Raw genomic sequence first — 24,891 nt, forward strand, 5'->3', positions numbered from 1 at the left:
ACCCTCGTATCTCTACTACTGACAGTTTCTTGGCTTCTCATGAGTAAACCTTTGCTTCCCTGGCAAATAGCGGAGGGGTGTTCTCTGTGTGTGTGTTAAGTGCCGTCAACTCGCTTCCGACTCATGGCGACCCTATGAATGAAAGTCCTCCAAAATGTCCTCTCTTTGACCGCCTTGCTCAGATCTTGCAAACTAAAGGCTGTGGCTTCCTTTATTGAGTCAATCCATCTGTTGTTGGGTCTTCCTCCTTTCCTGCTGCCCTCAACGTTTCCTAGCATGACTGTCTTTTCCAGTGACTCTTGTCGTCTCATGATGTGACCAAAATACGATAGCCTCAGTTTAGTCATTTTAGCTTCTAGGGTCAGTTCAGGCTTGATTTGATCTATAACGCACTGATTTGTTTTTTGGCAGTCCATGGAATCCGTAACACTCTCCTCCAACACCAAATTTCCTTCACTGTCCAGCTTTCACATCCATACATAGGAATAGGAATACGATGGCATGAATTAATCTAGTCTTGGTGGCCAGTGACACATCCTTTGAAAATTCCTAATCCAGTCCACTTTAATTCACTTACTCCGAGGACTGAAATGTCCATACATTCCATTTCTTGTTTAACAATTTCAAGCTTACCCTGATTCATGCTTCTCACATTCCATGTTCCTATTATATGCTTCGAACAGCTTCGGACTTTCCTTTTGCATCTATTCATGTCAACCACTGAACCTCCTTTTGGCTTTAGTCCAATCACATCATTACGAACGGCGCTACTCGTACTTGTCCTCTGCTCTACCCCAGTAGCAGATTGAGTGCCATCCGACCTGGGGGTCCCATCTTCCAGCACTATATCTTTTTTCCTTTTGGATTGTCTCATCATAGGGTTTTCAAGGTAAAGGTTGGTCAGAAGTGGTTTACTTCTGCGCAGTACTAACCAGGGTTAGCCGTAGTGGCCCTGCCGTTGTCAAAGAAAGATCCTCCGCCGGTGTCACCTTCCACTACTGCTGCTGCCCAGTAGCTAACCTTCAGGGATTCCTCTGCGCCCATCCCCATTGGAACTGCCTGTTCTCTTCTGCGGATGCGGCCATTGATCCCTTAAGGGGGTGGATGCATCTTCGTCTGGTGTCTCAGCTGTGACCATTCCGTCTTGAGTTACTCTGCTAGGAGTTTAGTCCCTTTCTGGAGTCTAGACCCCTTACGGTATTGCTCTCAGCTTCCCTGACACACACAAACCCCCTCACCACGTTAAGGTGTGCATCCAGAAGGGATGTTCTGGAGCTGCTCTTTGCCAGGATGGTCTGATTCCGTTCCTTTTTGGCCCTGCAAGTCGCATCGTCATCCTGAAGCGAGGGGCCCATTTGGAGACCCCTCCTGGCTTTCTTTTCTGATGAGTTCTGCCCTCCACCATCAACCCTCGCTTCCAGTGCCAAAAGCACTTGGCCGGGGGTGGGGTCTGGGGATTCGGTGGTCCCGGATTTTCAGTTCCTTCCATGTTTGGCCTGGCTTTTTTTTTGGGGGGGGGGAGGGCTCATGATTACTCTCTCCCCTGTTCCACATTTTTTCCTTTTTGTTCTTGTGGTATAAACCTTCCCCTCAGTGACTTGGACAGCAGGGTTGTTTCATAAAACAGCAAAGATTTATTTATTGATATACATGTGAAGTTGCCCCACAGAGCCACAAACGTACAACGACACCTTTTCTTCCGCTTTCCCCAATTCTTTTGGTTATTTAGTCGTTTGGGGTTTTGTTGCAGGGAACTACACTTCCCAGGAGGACTTGCACACACCAGAGAAGTCAACCCTGCCTTTCCTAGGTGTTCATGGGTTCGTTTTTCCACAAGGCAGAGAAGGAAATGTATGGAATATGGAGTTCCATGGGGCCTCTCTTCTTTCTCATTTCCTCCGGCTGGAGGGAGAATTTGGCTCTTCCATCTCTGCAAGAAAGGTGAGTTGAGGATTTCATCAGCATCATGAATAGGGGAGGGGACGTCTGTATGAATGGGAGGGAAAGAGAAAGAGGGAGCACTGAGAGAGCGGCTTCCCAGGCGGGATCTGTGCATGGTGGGTGTGCTTGTGTTTTCACTCTCTTGAATGGGTTCTGTGCAACCAGCCTGGGTTGATTTGATGGTTAATCGCTAGATGGGCCCCTGGTCTGATCCAGCAGGGTTCATTTTCTGTTCTTTTTGGCCCCTGTAGGTCATTACGCTTACAATGGTGCTTTTTGCACGCTGCACAGGCTAACCCCCAAACATATTTTACTCCTCTAGTGGAAGCGTTTTAAGTCCCAATTGTTGTATCCTCTAGAATGGGATTCCCACGAGAATCTCCTTAAGAAGACCTCTGAATGGGCAGCTGATCTGACGGTTTGTTTTGTAACGGAGGGGATCTAATTCACCCTCCCTGTCTGTGCCGCCCTCCACCTTCCTGGCATCTTGCAAGTGAAGCTTTGCTTCCGCTTCTAATAACACAGGGATATTGTGGAGGTAATCTGGGCCAGCATATTGTGATTTCCATAATTTCTGGCATCACAACTCCCACAGTCATCCTGAATCTCACGCCAGTTTTGATGCTCCTACTTTTCATTTTATTGTTGGAGAAAAATTAGTAAGCGGGGGGGGGACATTTTTATATATAAGATTTTGTTGTTGTATACCATCCTCAAATCCCAAAATCAATTAGATGATGCAGCAGGTTGCTTGCAGTTGAAGGGTGTGTGTGGTACAAGCTGCAGCCATTCCACCATCCGCAAGTATCTGGAAAGGTCTCTGAGGCTGCAAGTTTGTGGTGGGTGTTTGGTGCCGGCATCTCTCACCCACCAAGCCCCAATGATCACACGGCCTGGAGTGAATGGGGTTTAGGTTTGTTTAGGGACAAAAGAGAGCAAAAGACACAATGGCCTTTATTAAACTAGTTTATGTTTAGAGAGTCGGAGGCAAGCTTTAAAGTAACACAGACTGCCTCTGCAGACAAAGCAGAAAGCTTCTCTGGAAACATAATTTTAATGTGTTTCAGAGGTTAAATGTGCAAGATAGTAAACCGGTAGTCAGTCAAATATGGTATTCTTTAAACATTTAATTGGACTTGGCCAAGAGAAGCCCAGTTCTCTGCAATTTCCTGAATTTCTCTTTCTTGGAAACGTTCAGTGTATTATATTTGCCAGAGGTTCAAAAAACGAATGCAATTTGCCTTGCTCTTGCTTTAATGCAGTGGTTCCCAACCTTTTTTTGACCAGGGACCACTAGGACTTTTTTGTTCGGTGCAGGGACCCCAAGGTTCAAAATAAAAATTCTGAGAATTTGAAAATAAACTTTAATCATAACTGTTAGTTAAACATTAAACTTAGAATAATATTTGAATATATATTTTTATAATAGAGAACTTTTAATTGAAAATATTAATTTATTATGGGTTTATAACTTTGTTTAGCGGACCTTAATTTAGTTCTTGCGGATCCCTGGGGGTCCATGGACCCCCGGTTGGGAACCAGTGCTTTAATGTATTGCGTTCTTTTAATCAACTGAGAGTCTGATGGGATCCTTCTTTCTTTCTTGAATGCTGGGGGCAAGAATCAGTGATAAACTGGGCCACATTTTCCTCTTTTCAGAGATCTCCCGTGTCCTTTGAGGAGGTAGCTGTGTTCTTCACGGGGGAAGAATGGACTCTCCTGGATCCAGGCCAAAGGAAACTCTACTGGGAAGTGATGAAGGAAAATTACGAGACCCTGGCCTCTCTGGGTAAGGACCTTTTTCCCTTTTATTATGAACACAGAAGAGAACGGAGGGGGTGGCAGCTTCCTTTGGCCCTCTTGAATTTCAGAACACACCTCCATTTGGAACGGTGGGCTCTGATCTAAAGAAACGGGTTTGATTCCCCACTCCTCCACATGAGCGGTGGAGGCTAATCTGGTGAACTAGATTTCTTTTCCTGCTCCTACCCGTGAAGCCAGCTGGGTGACCTAGTCACACTCTGTCAGTCTCACCTCCCATACAAGGTGTCTGTTGTGGGGAGGGGAAGGTGATTGCAAGCTGGTATTATTATTTCTTAAGTGGTGGAGAAAGTCTGCATATAAAAACCAACTCTTCTTCTTCATATTTTAATCATTTTTAACAAAAATTATTTTAATAAAAGCCAAGGTTTTTAAAAAACATTTCTTTTCCTAATCTGTTTTTGTGTGTTCCCGACACAAACACCAGAAAACTTACTGTGGTCTGGAGCACCTTTCTGCAACAGAAGCAAGAAATTCCTTCCCTCTTCCTTTGGTCACCCATTTCTCCTTTTCCAAGATATCTTGGTGTGTGGTTAAATATTGCTGAGGTTTTTCCAGGCCCCAGACATTTGTTGTAGAAAATACCATTGACCACTGACTGTATATGCTAACCCAGGGGTGTGGAACGTATTCGTTAGGAGTGCCGGATAGGACATAAATGTCATTTGGTTGGGCCAGGCAATATTATTTTTTTCCTTAAAATACAAACGTGCTTAAAACAAAAACACTCTTACAGACACCTCTTGGTCTGAGCTACTGCATCAAAATCTGAAGTCAAAGTCTGTGCTGTAGCAGTTTTGAGTATGCTGTTCAGGTGTGTCTCTGTAAGTAGAAAATGTGCTTTTGATTTATTGATGTTCATTACAGAGAAGAGCTGTGCACATGAATATTTTGTCCCAACCATAGACAGAATTTTAGCAGCAAACGCCTTAAGCTTGGGGTAATTAGGGACCAAAAACAAGTAAATGTGTTAATGCCAATTTCAGAAAATGTATCCTTAAGCACAGCATCACACTGCACATCAGTTATTTCCATCTGGAGCTCCTCTGGAACCTCATGGATATCCACCGAAAATGGAATATGGAAAATTCCAAAATCTCTGTAGGTTTCTGAAGGCCGAAAACCTTCCTTGGAATTGATTTCTGAGTTTTTCCTCCTGTCCCTCTTCAAGAGCCACTGTCCAGTCTTCTGCCTTCCTGACCTCCATGTTCCCATTAAGTGTCACACCCTGCCGGAGTTCTCTGCACACTTTTGCCCGCTCTGTTGATTGCTGACCCAGAGCTCCCCCTCCATAGTCTCTCTGTGGAAAACCCCATCCTGTACTCTAGGTCAGGGGCGGGGCCTCTGAGAGGAATTTTATGAGGTGGTGCTCCAAAAATTTCAGGGCCCCTTCTCCATTAGGCATCTTTTAAATCCTTTTTATAGAAGGTGAGAATGGAGCTCTTCATTGATTTTCTACATTTGAAGCCTTCTGTCCTATGCTCCCTCCTACAGAATAAAGAATGAACAGAGGGGTCAGAGAGAAGAATGCACGTTTGAACATCTTTATATGCTACAATGCAGATCGGGCGAAAAATATTCACATTTGAACATCCTTTTATTTATACTACAATTATGCAATGTATTTATATGAAAGAATTACTAATCAAAAGAGAAACACAACAGATTTTGTATTTACTTAAAATGAGCTTTCCTTGCCTTTAAAAAAATTCTTAATCAGCTTGAGTTTGCTAAATGATTTCTCTGCAGAAGCTGCTGTTGCTGGAATTGTTAAAAGAATTCATAAACTGACACAAACTTTTGGGAATACTTTTGGCAATGAGATGTGACCATTGGTAACATACTTTTCTATTTCATTTTGAGAAGGAATCGCAGTTGTGATGCAACCAATGTCGAGGCCTATGGTATTCTTCTCATTTTCCAAGCTCGCTTCCACCTGAGCCTGCTTTCTATTTCTTTCAGCTCATTTTTGTCATTTTCTGCATGTCTCCTTTTCAAAATCCTGTATATTATTACCCAAATCAACTGCTCCTTGTTTGGAGATAAGGTTTTCAAGAGTTTTTCCTCGTTCTAGTTCTATAGGTGGCTTGAATGAGAATTTTTTTGAAGGCGCCCTTAATCCAACTTGAACGATCTTTCGTTGCCCCCTTTTTCATGTTCCTCTCGTTCTTTCTTTTCCTTTCTGAGCTTCTGATTTGTGAGGATACATTTTCGATGGATGATTTATAATTTCTTCTTTTATATCTAAAAAAGGAAAAATTAATTCCTGACCAGCTCTGATCATTGTCATGTTGCTTCAACAAATCCTGAGCCTAATCTTACAAAATTTTAAAGTGAATGAATCTGTGAAATTGTAGCCTAATGTCACTAAAGTGATTAAGGAAAAGGATTAAAACATACCTTCCACTTAACTGTCCAAATTTCCTCTTTAAAGATGGTTTTTGAAAGTACTAGCGCACCAGCCCTTCCACTACAACAGTGGCCACCGGCCTAAACGTTTTGCCTGGCTGGCTGGAGTGCAGAGAGTCATGTCATCTTCTGACTGGTACATTCTGCCCCTGATGGAAGACCTTGCGAATGTAATGTAACGGACTCCAGGAAACCCCCGTTGGGCCTTCTTTGGGGCCCCTGTGGGATGCACCTGCTGAACCCCCCTCTCATAGGGCCTGGTCAGGGGTCTGTCATTCCAGTCACAGAGCACCTATTCTCTTCCTAGGGCCTGTCATTCCACTCTGCGACCTGTCATGACAGTCCCAAAGCACGGATTCTGTTCCTGGGGAATGTCATTCCACTCCCAGAACACTTCTGCTACTCCTCAGAGCTGTCATTCCACTCACTGACCTTGCATTCCAGTCACAGAGCACTGAGCCTATTCCCAGGGACCCCCATTCCTCTCTGTGACCTGTCAGTCCCCAGAGCCCTGATTCGATTGCTAGGGACTGTCATTCCACCCTGGGGGCTGTCATTGCAATCCCAGAGTAGTCTTATCTGGGCCCAGACACCTTAATTTTCTTTGCAACTGTGCTGTAATGTATTTCAATGGAGCCCATGCAGTTCAGTTGGCATTCCTGGCTCCCCTTCTCTCTAGCGGGCATTCATGCCTCTCCAGTTGTTTCCAATGGGCAATGCTGTCATACCTTTTAGTACATCCCTCAGGAGACGCTTGCCAGCCCAGTGTTGTGGGTAACTGTCTCCGCTGGCTCGTGGGCCAGATTTGGCCCACGGTCCATATGTTTAACACCCATGTGCTAACTAGTATTTGCACATTTTCATTCTTATTTGATTTCTGTCTCTCTCTTTCAGTCGCAGATATGAGGGAGATGGTGTGTGAGATAGCATCCGGAAGGAGAATTGTGGAAAAAGACAACAATCTGCAAGTAAAAGCAAAATCTGGAGATCAAGCAATACCAGTGCGAGAGCGCAGAAGGAAAAAGGCAAGGAAAGATTTGGTTGTCTGTCAGAGCAGAAATCATCCTGAGGCCTCAACCCAAAATGTAATATGTAAGAGGAAGAGAAGGCATAATGGTCCCATGAATCGGAAAGGGCTCAGCTGCGAATTCAGTGTTAAAACCTATGATAATGTTGCAACCTGCTGGAAAAAATGTGGAGGCTTGGAATACAGAAAGAGCTTTAGCAGGATTCGTGCACAAAAAGAACATGAAAGGATACAATCAGGGGAGAAGCCCTATACATGCTTAGTGTGTGGAAAGTGCTTCTCTCATAATTGCAACCTAACTACACATCAAAGGGTTCACACAGGGGAGAAGCCATATAAATGCTTGGCGTGTGGAAAGTGCTTCTCTCAAAATGTCCACCTAAGAATACATCAAAGGGTTCACACAGGGGAGAAGCCATATAAATGCTTGGCGTGTGGAAAGTGCTTCTCTCAAAATGTCCACCTAAGAATACATCAAAGGATTCATACAGGGGAGAAGCCATATAAATGCCTGGACTGTGGAAAGTGCTTCTCTTGGAATGTCTCCTTAACTACCCATAAAAAAATCCATACAGGGGAGAAGCCATATAAATGCTTGGAGTGTGGAAAGTGCTTCTATAGGAATAGCCATCTAACTTCACATGAAAGGATTCATACAGGGGAGAAGCCATATCAATGTTTGCAGTGTGGTAAGTCCTTCTCTAATAATAGCAACCTAACCTCACATGAAGGGATTCATACAGGGGAGAAGCCATATAAATGCCTGGACTGTGGAAAGTGCTTCTCTCGGAATGTCTCCTTAACTACCCATAAAAAAATCCATACACTGGAGAAGCCATATAAATGCTTGGAGTGTGGAAAGTGCTTCTATAGGAATAGCCATCTAACTTCACATGAAAGGATTCATACAGGGGAGAAGCCATATAAATGCCTGGACTGTGGAAAGTGCTTCTCTTGGAATGACTCCTTAACTACCCATAAAAAAATCCATACAGGGGAGAAGCCATATAAATGCTTGGAGTGTGGAAAGTGCTTCTATAGGAATAGCCATCTAACTTCACATGAAAGGATTCATACAGGGGAGAAGCCATATCAATGTTTGCAGTGTGGTAAGTCCTTCTCTAATAATAGCAACCTAACCTCACATAAAGGGATTCATACAGGGGAGAAGCCATATAAATGCCTGGACTGTGGAAAGTGCTTCTCTCGGAATTTCTCCTTAACTACCCATAAAAAAATCCATACACTGGAGAAGCCATATAAATGCTTGGAGTATGGAAAGTGCTTCTATAGGAATAGCCATCTAACTTCACATGAAAGGATTCATACAGGGGAGAAGCCATATAAATGCCTGGAGTGTGGAAAGTGCTTCTCTAATAATAGCAACCTAACTGCGCATCAAAGGGTTCACACAGGGGAGAAGTCATATAAATGCCTGGAGTGTGGGAAATGCTTCTCTCATAGTAGCCACCTAACCACTCATCAAAAGATTCATACAGGGGGGAAGCCATATAAATGCCTGGAGTGTGGAAAGTGCTTCTCTAATAATAGCAACCTAACTTCGCATCAAAGGGTTCACACAGGGAAAAAGCCATATAAATGCTTGGAGTGTGGGAAATGCTTCTCTCAGAATGGTGACCTAAGTAGACATAGAAGGATTCATATAGGGGAGAAGCCATATAAATGCTTGGAATGTGGAAAGTACTTCTCTCGCAATGCCTGCCTAAGAATACATCAAAGGGTTCACACGGGAAAAGCCATATAAATGCTTGGACTGTGGAAAGTGCTTCTCTCAGAATGTCTCCTTGACTGCCCATAAAAAAATCCATACAGGGGAGAAGTCATATAAATGCTTGGACTGTGCGAAATGCTTCTCTTGTAATTGCCAAGTAACTTCACATGAAAGGGTTCATACAGGGGAGAAGCCATATAAATGCTTGGAATGTGGAAAATGCTTCTCTCAAAATGCCCACCTAACTAAACATCAAAAGGTTCACACAAGTGAGAAACCATATGAAAGCTTGAAGTGTGGAAAAAGGTTCAGTCAGAGTTGAAGCGTTATCTTACACCAGAAGAGTCACACAAGCAAAGAGCCATCCAATCAAACTTAGGATGCAGGATACCAGTTGAAGTGGCTGACATGCCAGGATGTAGCCCTGACCTATCTTATGGTAGTTGCTCTGAACAAGACCCATCTCTATGCCCACTTCCCTCCTTTCTATCCCCCTGCCTTCTCCTTAACCTAATATATGTAGCTCCCTATTGAGCATAATCTACCTCTTTTTCACCCTCCTACTATATTCTCTGTAAAATCCTGTTATGTTAATGGGTTACTCACTAAGGAATTGAGATTGATTAATACCTTAGATTACCTCTTACAAAATGGAAGAGTGATGTTCTTTTCCAACGTGGATGTAGAACATTCTGGAACGGTGCCATATGGTGGATTAAATTTCATGGAGGACCGGTCTATCAGTGGCTACTAACCATGGTGACTAAAGCGAATCTCTATGTTCAGAGGCAGTCAATCTCTGAATACCAGTGCCAGGAGGCAGCATCAGGGAAAGGCCTCGGCCCCTTTGCTTTGCTGTTGGCCCTCCAGAGGAACTGTTTGGCCCCTGTGTGAGATGGTTTGTTGGATTAGATGGACTTCTGGTCTGATCCAGCAGGGCTTTCCTGAAGTTCTTACATTCCTAAATATCTGTCCTCCCCTTAGAAGACCAATGGCCAGTGTCAGCGGTATCCATCAGCGCTACAATATCCCTTTGTAAGAAGAAGAAAGTACCAAAGCAGAACTACACCTGAACAACAAGAAGATAAAAATAATGACTATTGGGGAATTACTCAACTTTAAGGTTGAAAACTTTAAGGTGGAAATTGCAATTGTTCAGGACTTTCTCTCCTTTGGCTCCATCATCAACCAAAAGGGAGACTGCAACCAAGAAATCAGAAAGAGATTGAAACTGGGGAGGCAAACGTGAAGGAGCTAGAAAAAGTTCTTAAATGTTAAGGATGTGTCACTGGCAACCAAAATCAAGCTACTTCATGCCATACTATTCCCTGTTACCTGGTATGGGTGTGAAAGGTAGACGGTGAAAAAAGCTGACAAGAAGAAAGTAGATTCCTTTGAAATGTGTTGGAGGAGAATTTTACAAATACTGTAGACCCCCCCCCATGCGCGCGCACAACAGGCACCTTGTGAGGTCAGTGGTTCTGAGAGAGATCTGAAAAAAAGGACTAGCCCAAGGTGTCCCAGCAGGCTTCATGTGGAGGAGTGGGGAATGCAATCTGGTTCTCCAGATTAGAGTCCGCTGCTCATGTGGAGGTGCGAGGAATCAAACCACTCTTAACGATTGCACCACACCCTAGGTTCTAGATCAAATCAAGCCTGAACTGTCCCTAGAAGCTAAAATGACTATACTGTGGCTATTGAATTTTGGTCACATTATGAGGAGACAAAAGTCACTGGAAAAGACAATAATGCTAGGAAAAGTTAAAGGTAGGAAAAGAGGAAGGCTCATGATGAGATGGATTGACTCTCTAAAGGAAGCCATGGCCCTAAGTTTGCAAGACCTGAGCAAGGCTGTTAACGATAGGACGTTTTGGAGGACGTGGATTCATAGGGTTACCATGAGTCTGAAGCGATGGCACAACACACGCACAAGAAGAAGGCTCTTTCCTTGAGCCGGAATGTCTCAAGGAGTTTGATGGAATAAAGCAGGGGACCTTCTGCCCTTGAATCCTTGTTCCTGGCTGATGTTCGATAGGTTTTGGGGTGTTTTGCAGAACACTACTCTGACGCAATGACGTCACTTTCTATTTCACACCAGAAGCAATGTTGAATATCTTTGTTGCTCCATAGTGCTCCCCCAGTCCCCGAATTCTCCAGCCTGAATGCCCCTGTCAGCTGGCAGCCACATCTGCTGTACAGGACTCCTTGGGAGAAAGGGTTTCCTCCAGAATCAGTAAAAGAAGGCAGGAGTTGGGAACTGCTAGACTAAAGGGAGGATAAAAGGCTGGAGCAGGAGGGATTGGGGGTCTGGCACAGGATGGAAGCTAAGTAGTAAACCAGCCAGTCAGGGCAGGCTGGGAGTCCTTGCACCTGGAAAGAAGTATAAGCTTGTTTAGATCAGAGAGGTAGGATCGCTGCCCAGATATACAGTCAGTAGCCTCTCCAAGGACCTTGGGACACTGGCCTCCTCAAGGCATCCCTGTGCAGGAAAGGGGCAGTGACTGGAAACTGCTGGAAAGGACCATGGGAAGGGGCTCTGCCTGAAGCAGCTCTTGAAGCAGGAGTGGAGGAAATGGGAGAATGGGCCTTTTGGCTCGAGCAGGACTGATCGTGGAAAGAGTTGGCTGTGATACAGGGTGAGAGAGTAGTTAAAGCGACTTCTCTGCAATTCTCTGGTTTGTGGGTTGTCTGTGCTGGAGACTTGGGAGCATGGGATACCCAATGGAGGAGTGGCCCTGGGATGGGTATTCAACCTTCAGTCATTTCGTGCTTTCATTTTCATAAGCCATTGGTATTGGCTATTTCATATTGGTTATTTAATTACTTTAATTGCAGTTCTTTGTGCATGTAGATGTGAGGAAGGCAGACTACAAATAACAAATAAATACACAAAATGGTTGAATATAATTAATATTAGCATATTTGTTAAACTGAATTATGTTACATTCTGGATCAGAAATGCATAATATTTGAAATGGGAACCAGCAGGAGCTTCAGGGGAAGTACATGGGGATTGTGGGCAGAATTATCTTTTCCAGGGCAATACTTCCAGGAAAAACCTGGAAGGGATGTCGGGTGGCTCTAGGAATTTCAGGAAACGCCATGGTTTTCCCTGGAAGTGACGTTGTGGCACAGATACGCTGTTTTCTCTTTGGTAATGAGGGCCGCTGGTGGGCTGGCTGCTTTACCCTGTTGTGTTTGCAAGTAATTGGTATTCGATGGCTAATATTTGTAATTTTCCTCACAAAATTTTCCACATCATTTTTGAAATGAGGCCTCCAGAACTGCACACAATACTCCAGGTTTGGCCTGACCAATATTATGTACAGCGGAACTATGACATCTTGCGATATGGATGTTATGCCTCTGTTGATGTACCCCAAGATTGCATTAGCTTTTTTTGTTGCTACATCGATTCAGCTGCTTGTATTTAACTTATGGTCCACCTGTACCGCAAGATCTTGTTCACACACACTGCTACCCAGAAGTGTATCCCTCATCCAGTATGCACGTCCCTAATTTTTGTTACCCAGATGTAGAACTCGGCACTTATCCTTGTTGAATTGCATGTTGTTCACTCCTACCTGACGACCTGTCACTCAGACCCCTTGAAGCAGTTCCATTTGGAAAAGAGGTGGTAGGGGGTAGCAGGTGCCCCCCCCCCATGTTCCCACCCTGGACCAGAGGGGGCAGCAGCCGTTTCCACTCCTCTGCAAAGACAACGGCTCAGCAGCACCTCCCCACTGCCTTGATCTGTTACAGGCTTTGACATATTAGGGCATATAAACTACTGTATTAATGTCGTACATGTGCAGCATTGTTCAATGTAAAACCCTAACAGCTCATAAAAGCCCCTTTAAAAGATACAAGCCTGAGCATTCTTGACCAAGGACAAATGTGACAAGCCAGAACTATGCTTGCACTTTATCCTCGAAAGACTTAAATGTCCCCTAGATTAATGCTCATCCTTTATCCTTGAAGGACCTAGAATACTGTTTGCATCCTATCCTTGAAGTGTCATGCAGGAATTACGCTTGTATTCCTGTACTAAAAGGACATCACCTTCACAACGTTTGTCCTACAACCTTGTATTTTGCTGATTAATGTATTGTAACATTATATTGGGTTTTAATACGATAAAATTATGGTAGAAACTTATCAATAGGTTCATTTTATTTGTATTATCCAGGAGATGAGAATGATGGTAAAATTAAAAATATAGAGAGATAACAAGACTCAAAACGGACTGTTTAAAGTTTAGCAAAATACCCTGGTGGAAGGGGAAGTCCTTATATGGTAGCCTGAAGGGAAGCCACAGAGCGTGTGCAGTAAAAATGTATCCTACTCGAGCTCAAGGTTCAAGCCCACTGGAGGTGACTTAAACAGTATAAATAAAAAGGGCAAGAGTCCAGTAGCACCTTAAAGACTAACAAAAATATTTTCTGGTAGGGTATGAGCTTTCGTGAGCCACAGCTCACTTCTTCAGATACAACTAGAATGTGAATCCATTGGTCTTTAAGTAGAAGAACAGTATGTAAATGTGAATAGCAGGCTTGATGGGATTAGGTGTGATATGCAGAAGAGTCTGTGAGAGATGGGTGTGGAGAAATCAGCATTGGTAATGAGCCATGAATGCAAAGTCTTTATTCAGCCCAGGTCAATGCATTGACTTTAGTTTGAATATCAACTGTAATTCAGCAGTTTCTCTTTCCAATCTCCCTTTGATATTCCTTTGTAAGAGAACTGCTACTCTTAAATCTGCAACAGAATGTCCTGGAAGGTTGAAATGTTCTCCCACTGGTTTTTGAATATTGTGGTTTCTGATGTCAGACTTATGTCCATTTAATCTTTGTCTAAGAGGCTGACCTGTTTGTCCAATGTAGATTGTGGAAGGGCATTGCTGGCATGTGATGGCATAAACCACATTAGAGGATGAGCAGGAATGTGAACCTGAGATAGTATGGCTGACATTGGTAGGTCCAGAGATGGTGTTCCTAGAATCTATATGAGGGCAAAGTTGACACCTTGGTTTGTTGCAGGCCTTTTTGTTAGTCTTTAAGGTGCTACTGGACTCTTGCCCTTTTTGACTACTGCAAACAGACTAACACGGCTACCCACTGTGAAGTATAAATAAAGGCACAGAAGGGCTAGAATCTCAGACCTCTCTCAGAGGGTCTCAGAACATTGGCTATTGGGTATGGATGGTTTTAAATATATTTTTCTTGATATTGTGAATCAGAATTTTTGAACTAAATCAGACCTTTAACTGTTATAAGTATTGGGTTTTAAAACTGAATAGTAAGTAGAACTTGCTTGCTTTATAGTATACATTGTTACTGAATTGTAAGACTTTGTAATACTTGCATATTGTCAGATAGGGCTTCTGACAGCCCCGGCCCCAAACAAGATGGTTCCCCCGCGAACTAAATGGAGTTCTCCGTGCACTCCCCCCCCCCGTTTTGCACACGAGCTCCAGCCAGGGATTTACAATTGTATTGGGACCCGCCCGTGTAAATCTCTGATCTGATATCGGGTCCCACACACAAAGCCGGGAGCTCAGCCATCTCCTCCACTGATTGCCCTTAAGTGTTTCTGTTTCAGTTTATCTTAAGTCGTTACCAGGAGGAAGCGACTTCATTGTTTTCTTTGTTACTGTAACCCAACCTTATCCATTGTATCAATCCTATATATGTATCCATATTGCTCCTGCCATGCATTCCAGCTTTGTTCGTCTCCTTATTGAAATCACTGACTTTCAGAATAAATCTCTAAATCACTGCTCTGTCTGGGTTTGAGTTGTATTGACTGAAACGCCGTGCATTTGCTGAAGCCTGACACATATACACATATATGCACATAATTTCATTGGAGCACATCAATAAAAAGACTCATTTTTATGTGAGTAAAGTAGTTGAGTCCTGTTTTGTGGGTGACTAACTGAATAAGATAACATACCACTTCTCAGGAAGTGGTCGATTCTAAGAGCATAGTCATCTGAAACGCGCTGACCCGCTTCAGATCTTGCTTGAATCCGGCTTCAGTCACCCCGACTCCCAGGGCCGCTCTTGGGGTCAGCTAGGATTGAGCCAATAAGCTGCCGGCCAGGGTTTGCTTGCCAGCAGGCCTGAGGGAAACATCCCGTCCCTTTAACAGAGGCTTAGTGAGTTGAAATCGGCAGTGGAAGCTTTTCACAGCAGGGAGAAAAATCACATCGCCAGGTAAATAACCGGTATCAGAAGGACAGGGCATTTTCTCTCCAGGCAGTTGGCAACCGCAGGTGGAAGGGGCGGCAGGCAGGGCTTGAAATGCTGCCCACCCCCTTCAGTCATCTGTGAGAGGAGAACGAAGGGCTGAAACCTGCCCTCTGAGCTCCAGAGCTTAGGGAGGGGAAGAGCAACCGTGCTGGGTGAGACCACGGGGCCCTCTCAGCCAGCATCCGCTCCCTGACAGGGGGCCTGTCAGATAACCTTCCCCAAAGACATGCAAGCCCAATTCTTCCCCTACTATTGGCCCCAAGCAGATGGCCTTCAAAGGTACGCTGCCCCCAAACAAGGAGGGGCCGTGGCAGAGCATCTGCTTGGCATGCGGAAGCTCCCAGGTTCAGTCCCTGGCATCTGCATCAGGTCGATGAAGGGTCTACCCCAGGGAAAGGCAGGTTCATTTCGGGAGGCCAAAACCTGGTGTCCCTCATCTCGCCCGCATTCGCCCACCTGAATCCCTGCGAAAGAGAGGCTGACGCTGGCTTTCCACCCTGCCAAGTGATCTCCTGAGGCCTGGGCCAGGGGCGACGTGGTAGTAGGGTTGCCAGTGCCAGGTCCCTCTTCACCACCGGTGGGAGGTTTTTGGGGTGGAGCCTGAGGAGGGAGGGGCGGGACTTCAATGCCTTAGAGTCCAATTTTTCTCCAGGGGAACTACCGGTAATCCCTATCGGCTGGAGATCAGTTGTAATAGCAGGAGATCTCCAGCTAGTACCTCGAGGATGGCAACCCTAATAACTTAACCTCTTCAGGGCACAAAGAAGAGACCATTTCCTGCCTCTGCCTCTCCTGTTTCCCAGCAGGAGTGGGAATGACACGGATTCTCCCTCTGCTCAGCCAGGAAGGAAACGTCCTGCCCTGTTTTTTTGAGGCCAGGCCTTCCTCTTCCCTCCAGCTCCCCTCATTTACATGAAGGGGAGAGAAAGAGGGAATCCTTCCTGCCATCTTTTGGGGGAAATGTCGGTCCCTTTAATGGGGTTGCCAACCTTCAGGCTGGGCCTGGAGATCTCCCGCTATTACAAATGATCTCCAAGAGAAAGAGATCAGTTCCCCTGGAGGAAATAGATGCTTTGGAGGGTGGGACTCTAATGGCAATGTAAACCACTGATGTCTAGGGTTGCCAACCTCCAGGTAATCAGCAGAGATGCGAAGATGTATAAACCAAGTACAAAAAAGGTAAGTATTCAGCAATTCCTTGCTGCACTTTCTGTATCCCCTCCCTCCTCAGGCTCCACCCCAAAAATCTCCTGCCGATAGCGAAGAAGGACCTGGCAACCCTACTGATGTCCCTATCCTCAGGATCCATCCCCAAATCTCCGGGGGTGTGGGGCTGTGGCTCAGAGGCAGAGCATCTGCTTGGCATGCAGAAGGTCCCAGGTTCAATCCCTGGCACCTCCAGTTAAAGGGAACTAGGCAGGCAGGTGATGTGAAGGACCTCTGCCTGAGACCCTGGAGAGCCGCTGCCGGGCTGAGCAGACAATGCTGACCTTGATGGACCAAAGAGGGTCTGATTCAGTAGAAGGCAGCTTCGTGTGTGTTCAAGTGTCCCCCAGCCAGAGCTGCAACAAAGTGCTGCAACAAACCGTAAAGACTTCGGGGGGAAAAGGATTTCAGCATCTCTCCAGCTGGTCTCTTATGCAGTGGGGCCGTCAGAGGAAGCTGCTCCCCCTCTTTCCACAGACTTCTCTTCTGTTCCTCCCTCTGGGTCTGGTTGTTGCAGGGAACTACATTTCCCACAAGGCCTTGCGGGCACCATTGATCTCAACCCTGCCTTTCCCACGTGTTGGATGGGGCGGCTCTTCTCAGAGAGGGAGGAGGATCATTGTGGGCAATGGAGCCCCTCGGGGTCTCTCTCCCTTCTGCCTCCCCTCGCCTGGAGGGAGGATCTGGCTTTTGCACGTCTGCAGGGGAGGTGAGTCAGTGGAGGGTTTCATGCAGCAAAGATCTTGGGCAAGAACAAGGGAGGGGAGAGAAGACACGTGTGAATCGGAGGAAAAGAGGGAGAGGGGGCCGGAGGGAGCACCGAGGGATAAGAGAGCCTTCCCCGGGCAGGATCTGGGCATGGGGGGCGGGGAGGGGGAGTCTTGTCCCCCCCCCTTGGAGATGTTTCCTGCAACCAGCCTGAGTTTATTTCATGGTCAGCAGCTGGACGGACCCTGGATCTGGCCCAGCAGGGCTCCTGGACCCTCACTGCCCCCCCCCCCGGTGGCTCTGGCGTTTGGCCATCATATTTTGCTAACTGTATTTTCCGCGCACAGCGTTGCTTTCTCTGCAGGATCCCCACGAGCATCATCCTCCAGGAGACCTCCGAACTGGCAGCTGGTTTGTGAAAAGGGGGGATCTAATTCACGCTCCCTGCCTATCTGGCCTCTGTAGAGTCAACCATCGCCTCCATTGCAGAGTATTGGATGGGTTTTAAGACAACGGCTCAGCAGCACCTCCCCACTGCCTTGATCTGTTACAGGCTTTGACATATTAGGGCATATAAACTACTGTATTAATGTCGTACATGTGCAGCATTGTTCAATGTAAAACCCTAACAGCTCATAAAAGCCCCTTTAAAAGATACAAGCCTGAGCATTCTTGACCAAGGACAAATGTGACAAGCCAGAACTATGCTTGCACTTTATCCTCGAAAGACTTAAATGTCATCTAGATTAATGCTCATCCTTTATCCTTGAAGAACCTAGAATACTGTTTGCATCCTATCCTTGAAGTGTCATGCAGGAATTACGCTTGTATTCCTGTACTAAAAGGACATCACCTTCACAACGTTTGTCCTACAACCTTGTATTTTGCTGATTAATGTATTGTAACATTATATTGGGTTTTAATACGATAAAATTATGGTAGAAACTTATCAATAGGTTCATTTTATTTGTATTATCCAGGAGATGAGAATGATGGTAAAATTAAAAATATAGAGAGATAACAAGACTCAAAACGGACTGTTTAAAGTTTAGCAAAATACCCTGGTGGAAGGGGAAGTCCTTATATGGTAGTCTGAAGGGAAGCCACAGAGCGTGTGCAGTAAAAATGTATCCTACTCGAGCTCAAGGTTCAAGCCCACTGGAGGTGACTTAAACAGTATAAATAAAAAGGGCAAGAGTCCAGTAGCACCTTAAAGACTAACAAAGACCCATCTCTATGCCCACTTCCCTCCTTTCTATCCCCCTGCCTTCTCCTTAACCTAATATATGTAGCTCCCTATTGGGAAGACCCAACAACAGATGGATTGACTCAATAAAGGAAGTCACAGCCTTCAATTTGCAAGATCTGAGCAAGGCTGTCAAAGATAGGACATTTTGGAGGACTTTCATTCATAGGGTCACCATGAGTCTGAAGCGACTTGATGGCACAACACACGCACAAGAAGAAGGCTCTTTCATTGAGCCAGAATGTCTCAAGGAGTTTGATGGAATAGAGCAGGGGACCTTCTGGCCTTGAATCCTTGTTCTGGGCTGATTTTCAATAGGGCTTGGGCTGTTCTGCAGAACACTGCTCTGACGCAATGATGTCACTTTCTATTTTACACCAGAAGCAGTGTTAAATATCTTAGTTGCTCCATATTGCTTCCCCCAGTCCCTGAATTGTCCAGCCTGAATGCCCCTGTCAGCTGGCAGCCATATCTGCTTTAGAGGACTCCTTGGGAGAAAGGGTCTCCTCCAAAATCAGTAAAAGAAGGCAGGAGTTGGCAACTGCTAGACGAAAGGGAGGATACAACGCTGGAACAGGCGGGATTGGAGGTCTGGCACAGGATGGAAGCTAAGTAGTAAACCAGCCAGTCAGGGCAGGCTGGGAGTCCTTGCACCCTGAAAGAAGTATAAATCTTGTGAGACCTGCGAGGTAGGATCGCTGCCCAGATATACAGTCAGTAGCCTCTCCAAGGATCTTGGGACACCGGCTTCCTCAAGGCATCCCTGTGCAGGAAAGGGGCAGTGGCTGGAAACTGCTGGAAAGGACCATGGGAAGAGGCTCTGCCTGAAGCAGCCCTTGAGCCCGAGTTGAAGCAGGAGTGGAGGAAATGGGAGAATGGGCCTTTTGGCTCGAGCAGGACTGATCATGGAAAGAGTTGGCTGTGATACAGGGTGAGAGAGTAGTTAAAGCGACTTCTCTGCAATTCTCTGGTTTGTGGGTTGTCTGTGCTGGAGACTTGGGAAGATGGGATACCCAATGGAGGAGTGGCCCTGGGTGGGTATTCAACCTTCAATCGTTTTGTGCTTTCATTTTCATAAGCCATTGGTATTGGCTATTTCATATTGGTTATTTAATTACTTTAATTGTACTTCTTTATGCATGTAGATGTGAGGAAGGCAGACTACAAATAACATAAATAAATACACAAAATGGTTGAATATAATTATTAGCATATTTGTTAAACTGAATTATGTTACATTCTGGATCAGAAATGCATAATATTTGAAATGGGAACCAGCAGGAGATTTAAGGGAGGGACATGGGGATTGTGTGCAGAATTATCTTTACCAGGGCATTACTTCCAGGAAAAACCTGGAAGGGATGTAGGGTGGCTCTAGGAATTTCAGGAAATGCCATGGTTTTCCCCGGAACTGACGTTGTGGCACAGATATCCTATTTTCTGTTTTCACCTTGGTAATGAGGGCCGCTGGTGGGCTGGCTGCTTTATCCTGTTGTGTTTGCAAGTAATTGTTATTCGATGGGTAATACTTGTAATTTTCCACACAAAATGTTAAATTGTATTTCATTTGCAGTATATTTCTATCACAAGCCAAATTCCAATGTATCTTGGGTTAGAAAATGTCCCACCATACAAAAAAATGTTCGTGTTCAAAGACTTCTATATCAGGAAAAGTGTTCAAACAAATCATCAGTTAGTCCTTGAGCATTTAGGAAGGATGGATCTGATCACTAAGAGCCAGCATGGGTTTCTCAAGGATAAGTCATGTCAGTCTAATCTTATCTCCTCCTTTGAGAAAATTACTACCTTGCTGGATCAGGGGAATGTTGTAGATGTAATTTATCTAGATTTCAGTAAGGCTTTTGATAACGTTCGACATAGTATTCTAGTTGACAAATTGGGAAAATGTGGTTTAGATCCTATTATTGTTAGGTGGATCTGGTTGACTGATAGTACCCAAAGAGTGCTAGTTAATGGTTCTTCATCCACTTGGAGAGAAGTGACTAGTGGACTTCCTCAGGGATCTGTGCTGGGCCCTGTGTTGTTCAACATCTTTATAAATGATTTGGATGAAGGAATAGAGGGGATGCTTATTAAATTTGCAGATGATACTAAATTGGGAGGGGTAGCAAATACGGTAGAAGACAGAGCAAAGATGCACAATGATCTTAGCCTGAAGAGGAGAGGACTGAGAGGGGATATGATAACCATGTTCAAGTACTTGAAGGGCTGTCATATTGAGGATGGTGCCAAGTTGTTTTCTGTTGCCCAAGAAGGTCGGACCAGAACCAACGGGTTGAAATTAAATCAAAAGAGTTTCCGTCTAGACATTAGGAAGAATTTTCTAACAGTTAGAGCAGTTCCTCAGTGGAACAGGCTTCCTTGAGAGGTGGTAAGCGCTCCTTCCCTGGAGGTTTTTAAGAAGAGGTTAGATGGCCATCTGTCAGCAATGCTGATTCTGTGACCTTAGGCAGATGATGAGAGGGAGGACATCTTGGACATCTTCTGGTCACTAGGTGTTGGGGGGAGGTGTGAAACTCCTGTATTGTGCAGGAGTTGGACTTGATGACCCTGGTGCTCCCTTCCAACTCTGATTCTATTATTCTAAGTCATTGGCAATTCCAACAATTCCCAAGTTTGAAACAGCACTTTGATACGAGGCAGAAGGGTTTGTTTTTTTTAGGTGGACAAACCCCTCATATTTTTGCATCTACATAAAAGGCTCTGTCTGTCCATCTGTCTGTGGCTGGCATAACTCATCCAGAACCAAAGCTAGGGGCCTCAAAATTGGCCACCTGCGTCAGGGTGATGGTCAGATTGCAGTGCCAAAAATATAGGGAATCTGACCATCCTGGCACAGATTAACTGCACAACATTCCTCTGGTGCTTGTAGATTATCCGGGCTGTGTAACCGTGGTCTTGGAATTTTCTTTCCTGACGTTTCGCCAGCAGCTGTGGCAGGCATCTTCAGAGTAGTTACTACTCTGAAGTAGTAGTAGTTACTACTCTGAAGATGCCTGCCACAGCTGCTGGCGAAACATCAGGAAAGAAAATTCTAAGACCACAGTTACACAGTCCGGATAACCTACAAGAACCAATGAACTCTGACTGTGAAAGCCTTTGACAATATTCCTCTGGTGCTTGCGATGGAAGCAAAGATTGACTGATGAGAAGCCAGGTAAGTGCCAGCAGCACAGATGGAGAGGGTGGAAAATCCTTCCTTGTGAAAAAACACGGGGAGGGGGGGTGTTTACCTGATCCTTAGAGTCATCATGAAGAACAATGCCACACTCGTCCTCCTGATGCTTCAGTTATGCCGATCTACCTATCTTCATCTGTGTCACTGTAGGCTAGGAAGCTAAGATGTGTGTTGTGCCCCAGACAGCGTTCCAGCTTCCTTGCCCTTGGCTTTGGCCACCCTTCCTTTGGCCCCAGAATGGGGTCAGACTGGCAACCTTCCTCCCCTGGCTGCTCAGTTCCAGCCTCATCTGAACCGGCCAGCCTGCTTCCTCCTTGACCATCTCTTGCCTCCGTCCTTTTATGCTCCTCCCTCCCTCCATCCCTGTCCCTGGTTTTCTGCCAGGCCTGCTCCACTGCTGGGGCCTATGTCGCTGTCATAGAGGCCTGCCCCACATGTCACGCGTTCCACAGCAACATCTTCTCTGGCCATGGTGGGTCCGCTGGGCTTCCCTGCCTTCTGCTGGGGTTTCTGCCAGCTGCCAGCCTCCCCCTGCCCCTTTCCTGGATACGTGCTGGACCAGCAGGAACGTCCAGGGAGGTCACCTTCAGACAGACATTTTTAGTTTATTGCGTCTACTCGCTTTGCCTTATGTTTGCACTTTTTATATTCCTTTTCCTAAAGCCGAATGCATTTATTGGTGTTTACTGCGTATGCAGGAGTCCCACCCAGACTCGGTTGAGCTACCTTAAAGAGAATTAAACCCTTGGTCCCAGGTCCAGGACAGGGGGATTGAATCACCCCAGTAGGTTGGAAACCAGTCAGATAATCCCCTCAGAAGGCGTGCAAGCAGGGCCGCACAGGTCCAGATCTTCCCCTAATATTAGCCCCTAGCAATTGGTCTTCAAAGGTATGCTGTCCCCAAACAAGGAGGGGTCGTGGCTGAGTGGCAGAGCAAACGCTTGGCATGCAGAAGCTCCCAGGTTCAGTCCCTGGCACCTGCATCAGGTAGACCAAGGGGAAAGGCAGGTTCATTTCGGGAGGCAAAAAGCAGGAGTCCCTCATCTCGCTCACGTTCACCTACCTGAGCCTCCGTGAAAGAGAGGATGACTCTGGCTTTCCACCAGGGCTGCTGAGGCAGCAGACCTGTAAGAGTTAAACATTGAGAAATATTATTAAAAAGCTCCAAAATCAGAGGGCCTCCGGAGGAATATATTTAGAAGTTAGAAACAGACAGTAGAAGGAGCCAAAAAGAGATTACTGTTGAAACCAGACAGTGTTGTTTGTTGTGCTCAAGGTTGACTAGGGTTGGAATGAACAAGAAGGGCGCCTTTCTGTTGGGAATGTCAAGGGAGTAAAAGATTAATTGTAACTAGATAAAATACCAGGTACACTAATAATAGCTTTAAACAAGTATTATCTAAACCAATGGAATTATTCTTATATTTCTGTAAACCAATGATTTTCCTTATTTTTGTAACCAATGAAAGTTATTCTGATTTGTATTATAAGCCAATGGAATCATTCCCTAGAACTCTGAGCCAATGACAAGTTACTATGTAATATGCGGTTAGAATATTATAATGAGCTAATTAAACGGTTATATAAGTCTAAACACACTTATGTCCGGTGCTCCATCTCCATCTTGAAAAGCCTCTGAAGGGCAGAGTCTGGAGACTCAAATAGCTATTTGAAATAATAAATCTGATTCTTTCAGAGCTGACTTTGAGTCTTTGTGTTTGAAAATCTAGCTCCTAAAGTCTCCTACAACACTGCCCCTGAAAAGTGACCTACAGAGGCTTGGGCCGTGGTGATGGGGTTGGGACATACCTTTTTCTGTGAGTCCGCCTTGCCATGGCTGTAGGAGGGGGACTCAAACCCGCATCCCCGGAGCTCCCTGGTGGGTGTTTATCCTGCCCCCTCCCACTCATGCCCGAACCACCCAATTGCTGTGTCCTTCCTGTGGGCAACAGCATGCTGATCAGTGGCTGCATCAGGGCACCCTGGTTGGCCGCTTCCATCTCTGCCTGTCACAGGGATGTCTGTGCCATGATTGGTAAATACTGGCGGCATTTCTGTGGATGCCAGTGGTATTGCTATGCTCTCCACACCTTGGCATTGGATGTTGACTTTGATCTCCTCTGCTGGGTATGCACTGGATTCCAACTAGGGTCCCCCTGGTACCGCACCAGCCATGCATCGAGATTTTAGGTTTAAGCTAGGTTTGCTAAGCTCCAGAGTCTAGAGATCTCCTGGAATTTCAACCAATTTCCGGCCTACAGAGAGAATGGACTCTATGGCGCTGTACCCTGCTGAGGTACCTCCCTCTCCAAATCTCCAGGAACTTTCCAACCCAGCGATGACAACCCTAGGTGAGGCTATTGTGAATTCAGATCCAGCCTCAACGGAGGGTGGACTCTACGGCAGTGTAGCCCATTGATGTGTTGGCAGTTCAAGACTACTCATAGCAGGTAGATTGCTGTAATCTAAGTGACAGCCAGGTGACTGCTGGTGTCCCATGACTGCCCAGTGACTTGGCAGTAAATCTGGGCAGAATTGGTTTGTGCAAGTTAGTCCTGGCTACTGGGCAGCTTACTGTTGATTGGCTGCTGGACAGAGCCAGATATGTATATAGTCTGTATAATACTTGCACAGTTGTGGTGTTGTGAATTGGAGATGCTAGGGGGAGCATGCTGTCACTGTAAATAAAAATGGCACTGGTTTATACGTGCTGAGACTGCTGTGTTCACTTGGAGCTGAGTTGACTAGAACATTTCACACCCGCCATCATGATGTCCCTGTCCTCATCCCCAGATCTCCAGGAATTCCCCCACCCAGAGCTGGCAGCCCTACCCTATAATATGTCGATCCCTGGAAAAGTGTCATTCCCAGCTGGAGAAGAAAGTGCTGTAACAAACCCTAAACATTTGGGCAGAAAAGGTTGGTTCCCTGTTGCCTTCTGTCTCTTTTTCAGCACCTCTCCAGCCGGCCTCTCCTGGTGCAGTGGGGCCGCCAGAGGAGGCTGCCCCACACAGCCCCAGAAGAGCAAAAAAAAACCCCTCTTTTTTCCAAAGACTTCTGATCTCCTGTCTGGTTGTTGCAGGGAACTACATTTCCCACAAGGCCTTCCAAGAAGCATTGAGGTCAACCCTGCCTTTCATTCATGGGGAGAATAAGGACATTTGGGGGTGATGGAGTCCATTGGGGCCTCTCCTCTTTCTGGTCCTCCCCAGCTGGAGGGAGGATCTGGCTTTTGCACGTCTGCAGGGGAGGTGAGACGAGGGTTGCATGCAGCAAGATCTTGGGCAAGGAGAGGGGGAGGGAAAAGAAAATCCGTGGGAAAGAGGAAGAGGTGGCCGGAGGGGGAGC

At 45.7% G+C, this 24,891-nt stretch overlaps 1 protein-coding gene across 1 annotated transcript; it reads left to right on the plus strand.

The window, feature by feature from the left end:
- Nucleotides 1-7,292: 7,292 nt before the first annotated feature.
- LOC130488556 (zinc finger protein 665-like) lies at nucleotides 7,293-23,311 on the plus strand. The gene is made up of 5 exons (XM_056862224.1): nucleotides 7,293-8,343; nucleotides 8,512-8,603; nucleotides 8,688-8,939; nucleotides 21,928-22,015; nucleotides 23,274-23,311. Exons 1-5 carry the CDS (start codon nucleotides 7,293-7,295, stop codon nucleotides 23,309-23,311), a joined length of 1,521 nt encoding a protein of 506 aa, XP_056718202.1.
- The last annotated feature ends 1,580 nt before the right edge of the window (nucleotides 23,312-24,891 follow it).

Source organism: Euleptes europaea, chromosome 1 (assembly GCF_029931775.1).
Source record: "Euleptes europaea isolate rEulEur1 chromosome 1, rEulEur1.hap1, whole genome shotgun sequence".
Lineage (NCBI taxonomy): Eukaryota > Metazoa > Chordata > Lepidosauria > Squamata > Sphaerodactylidae > Euleptes > Euleptes europaea.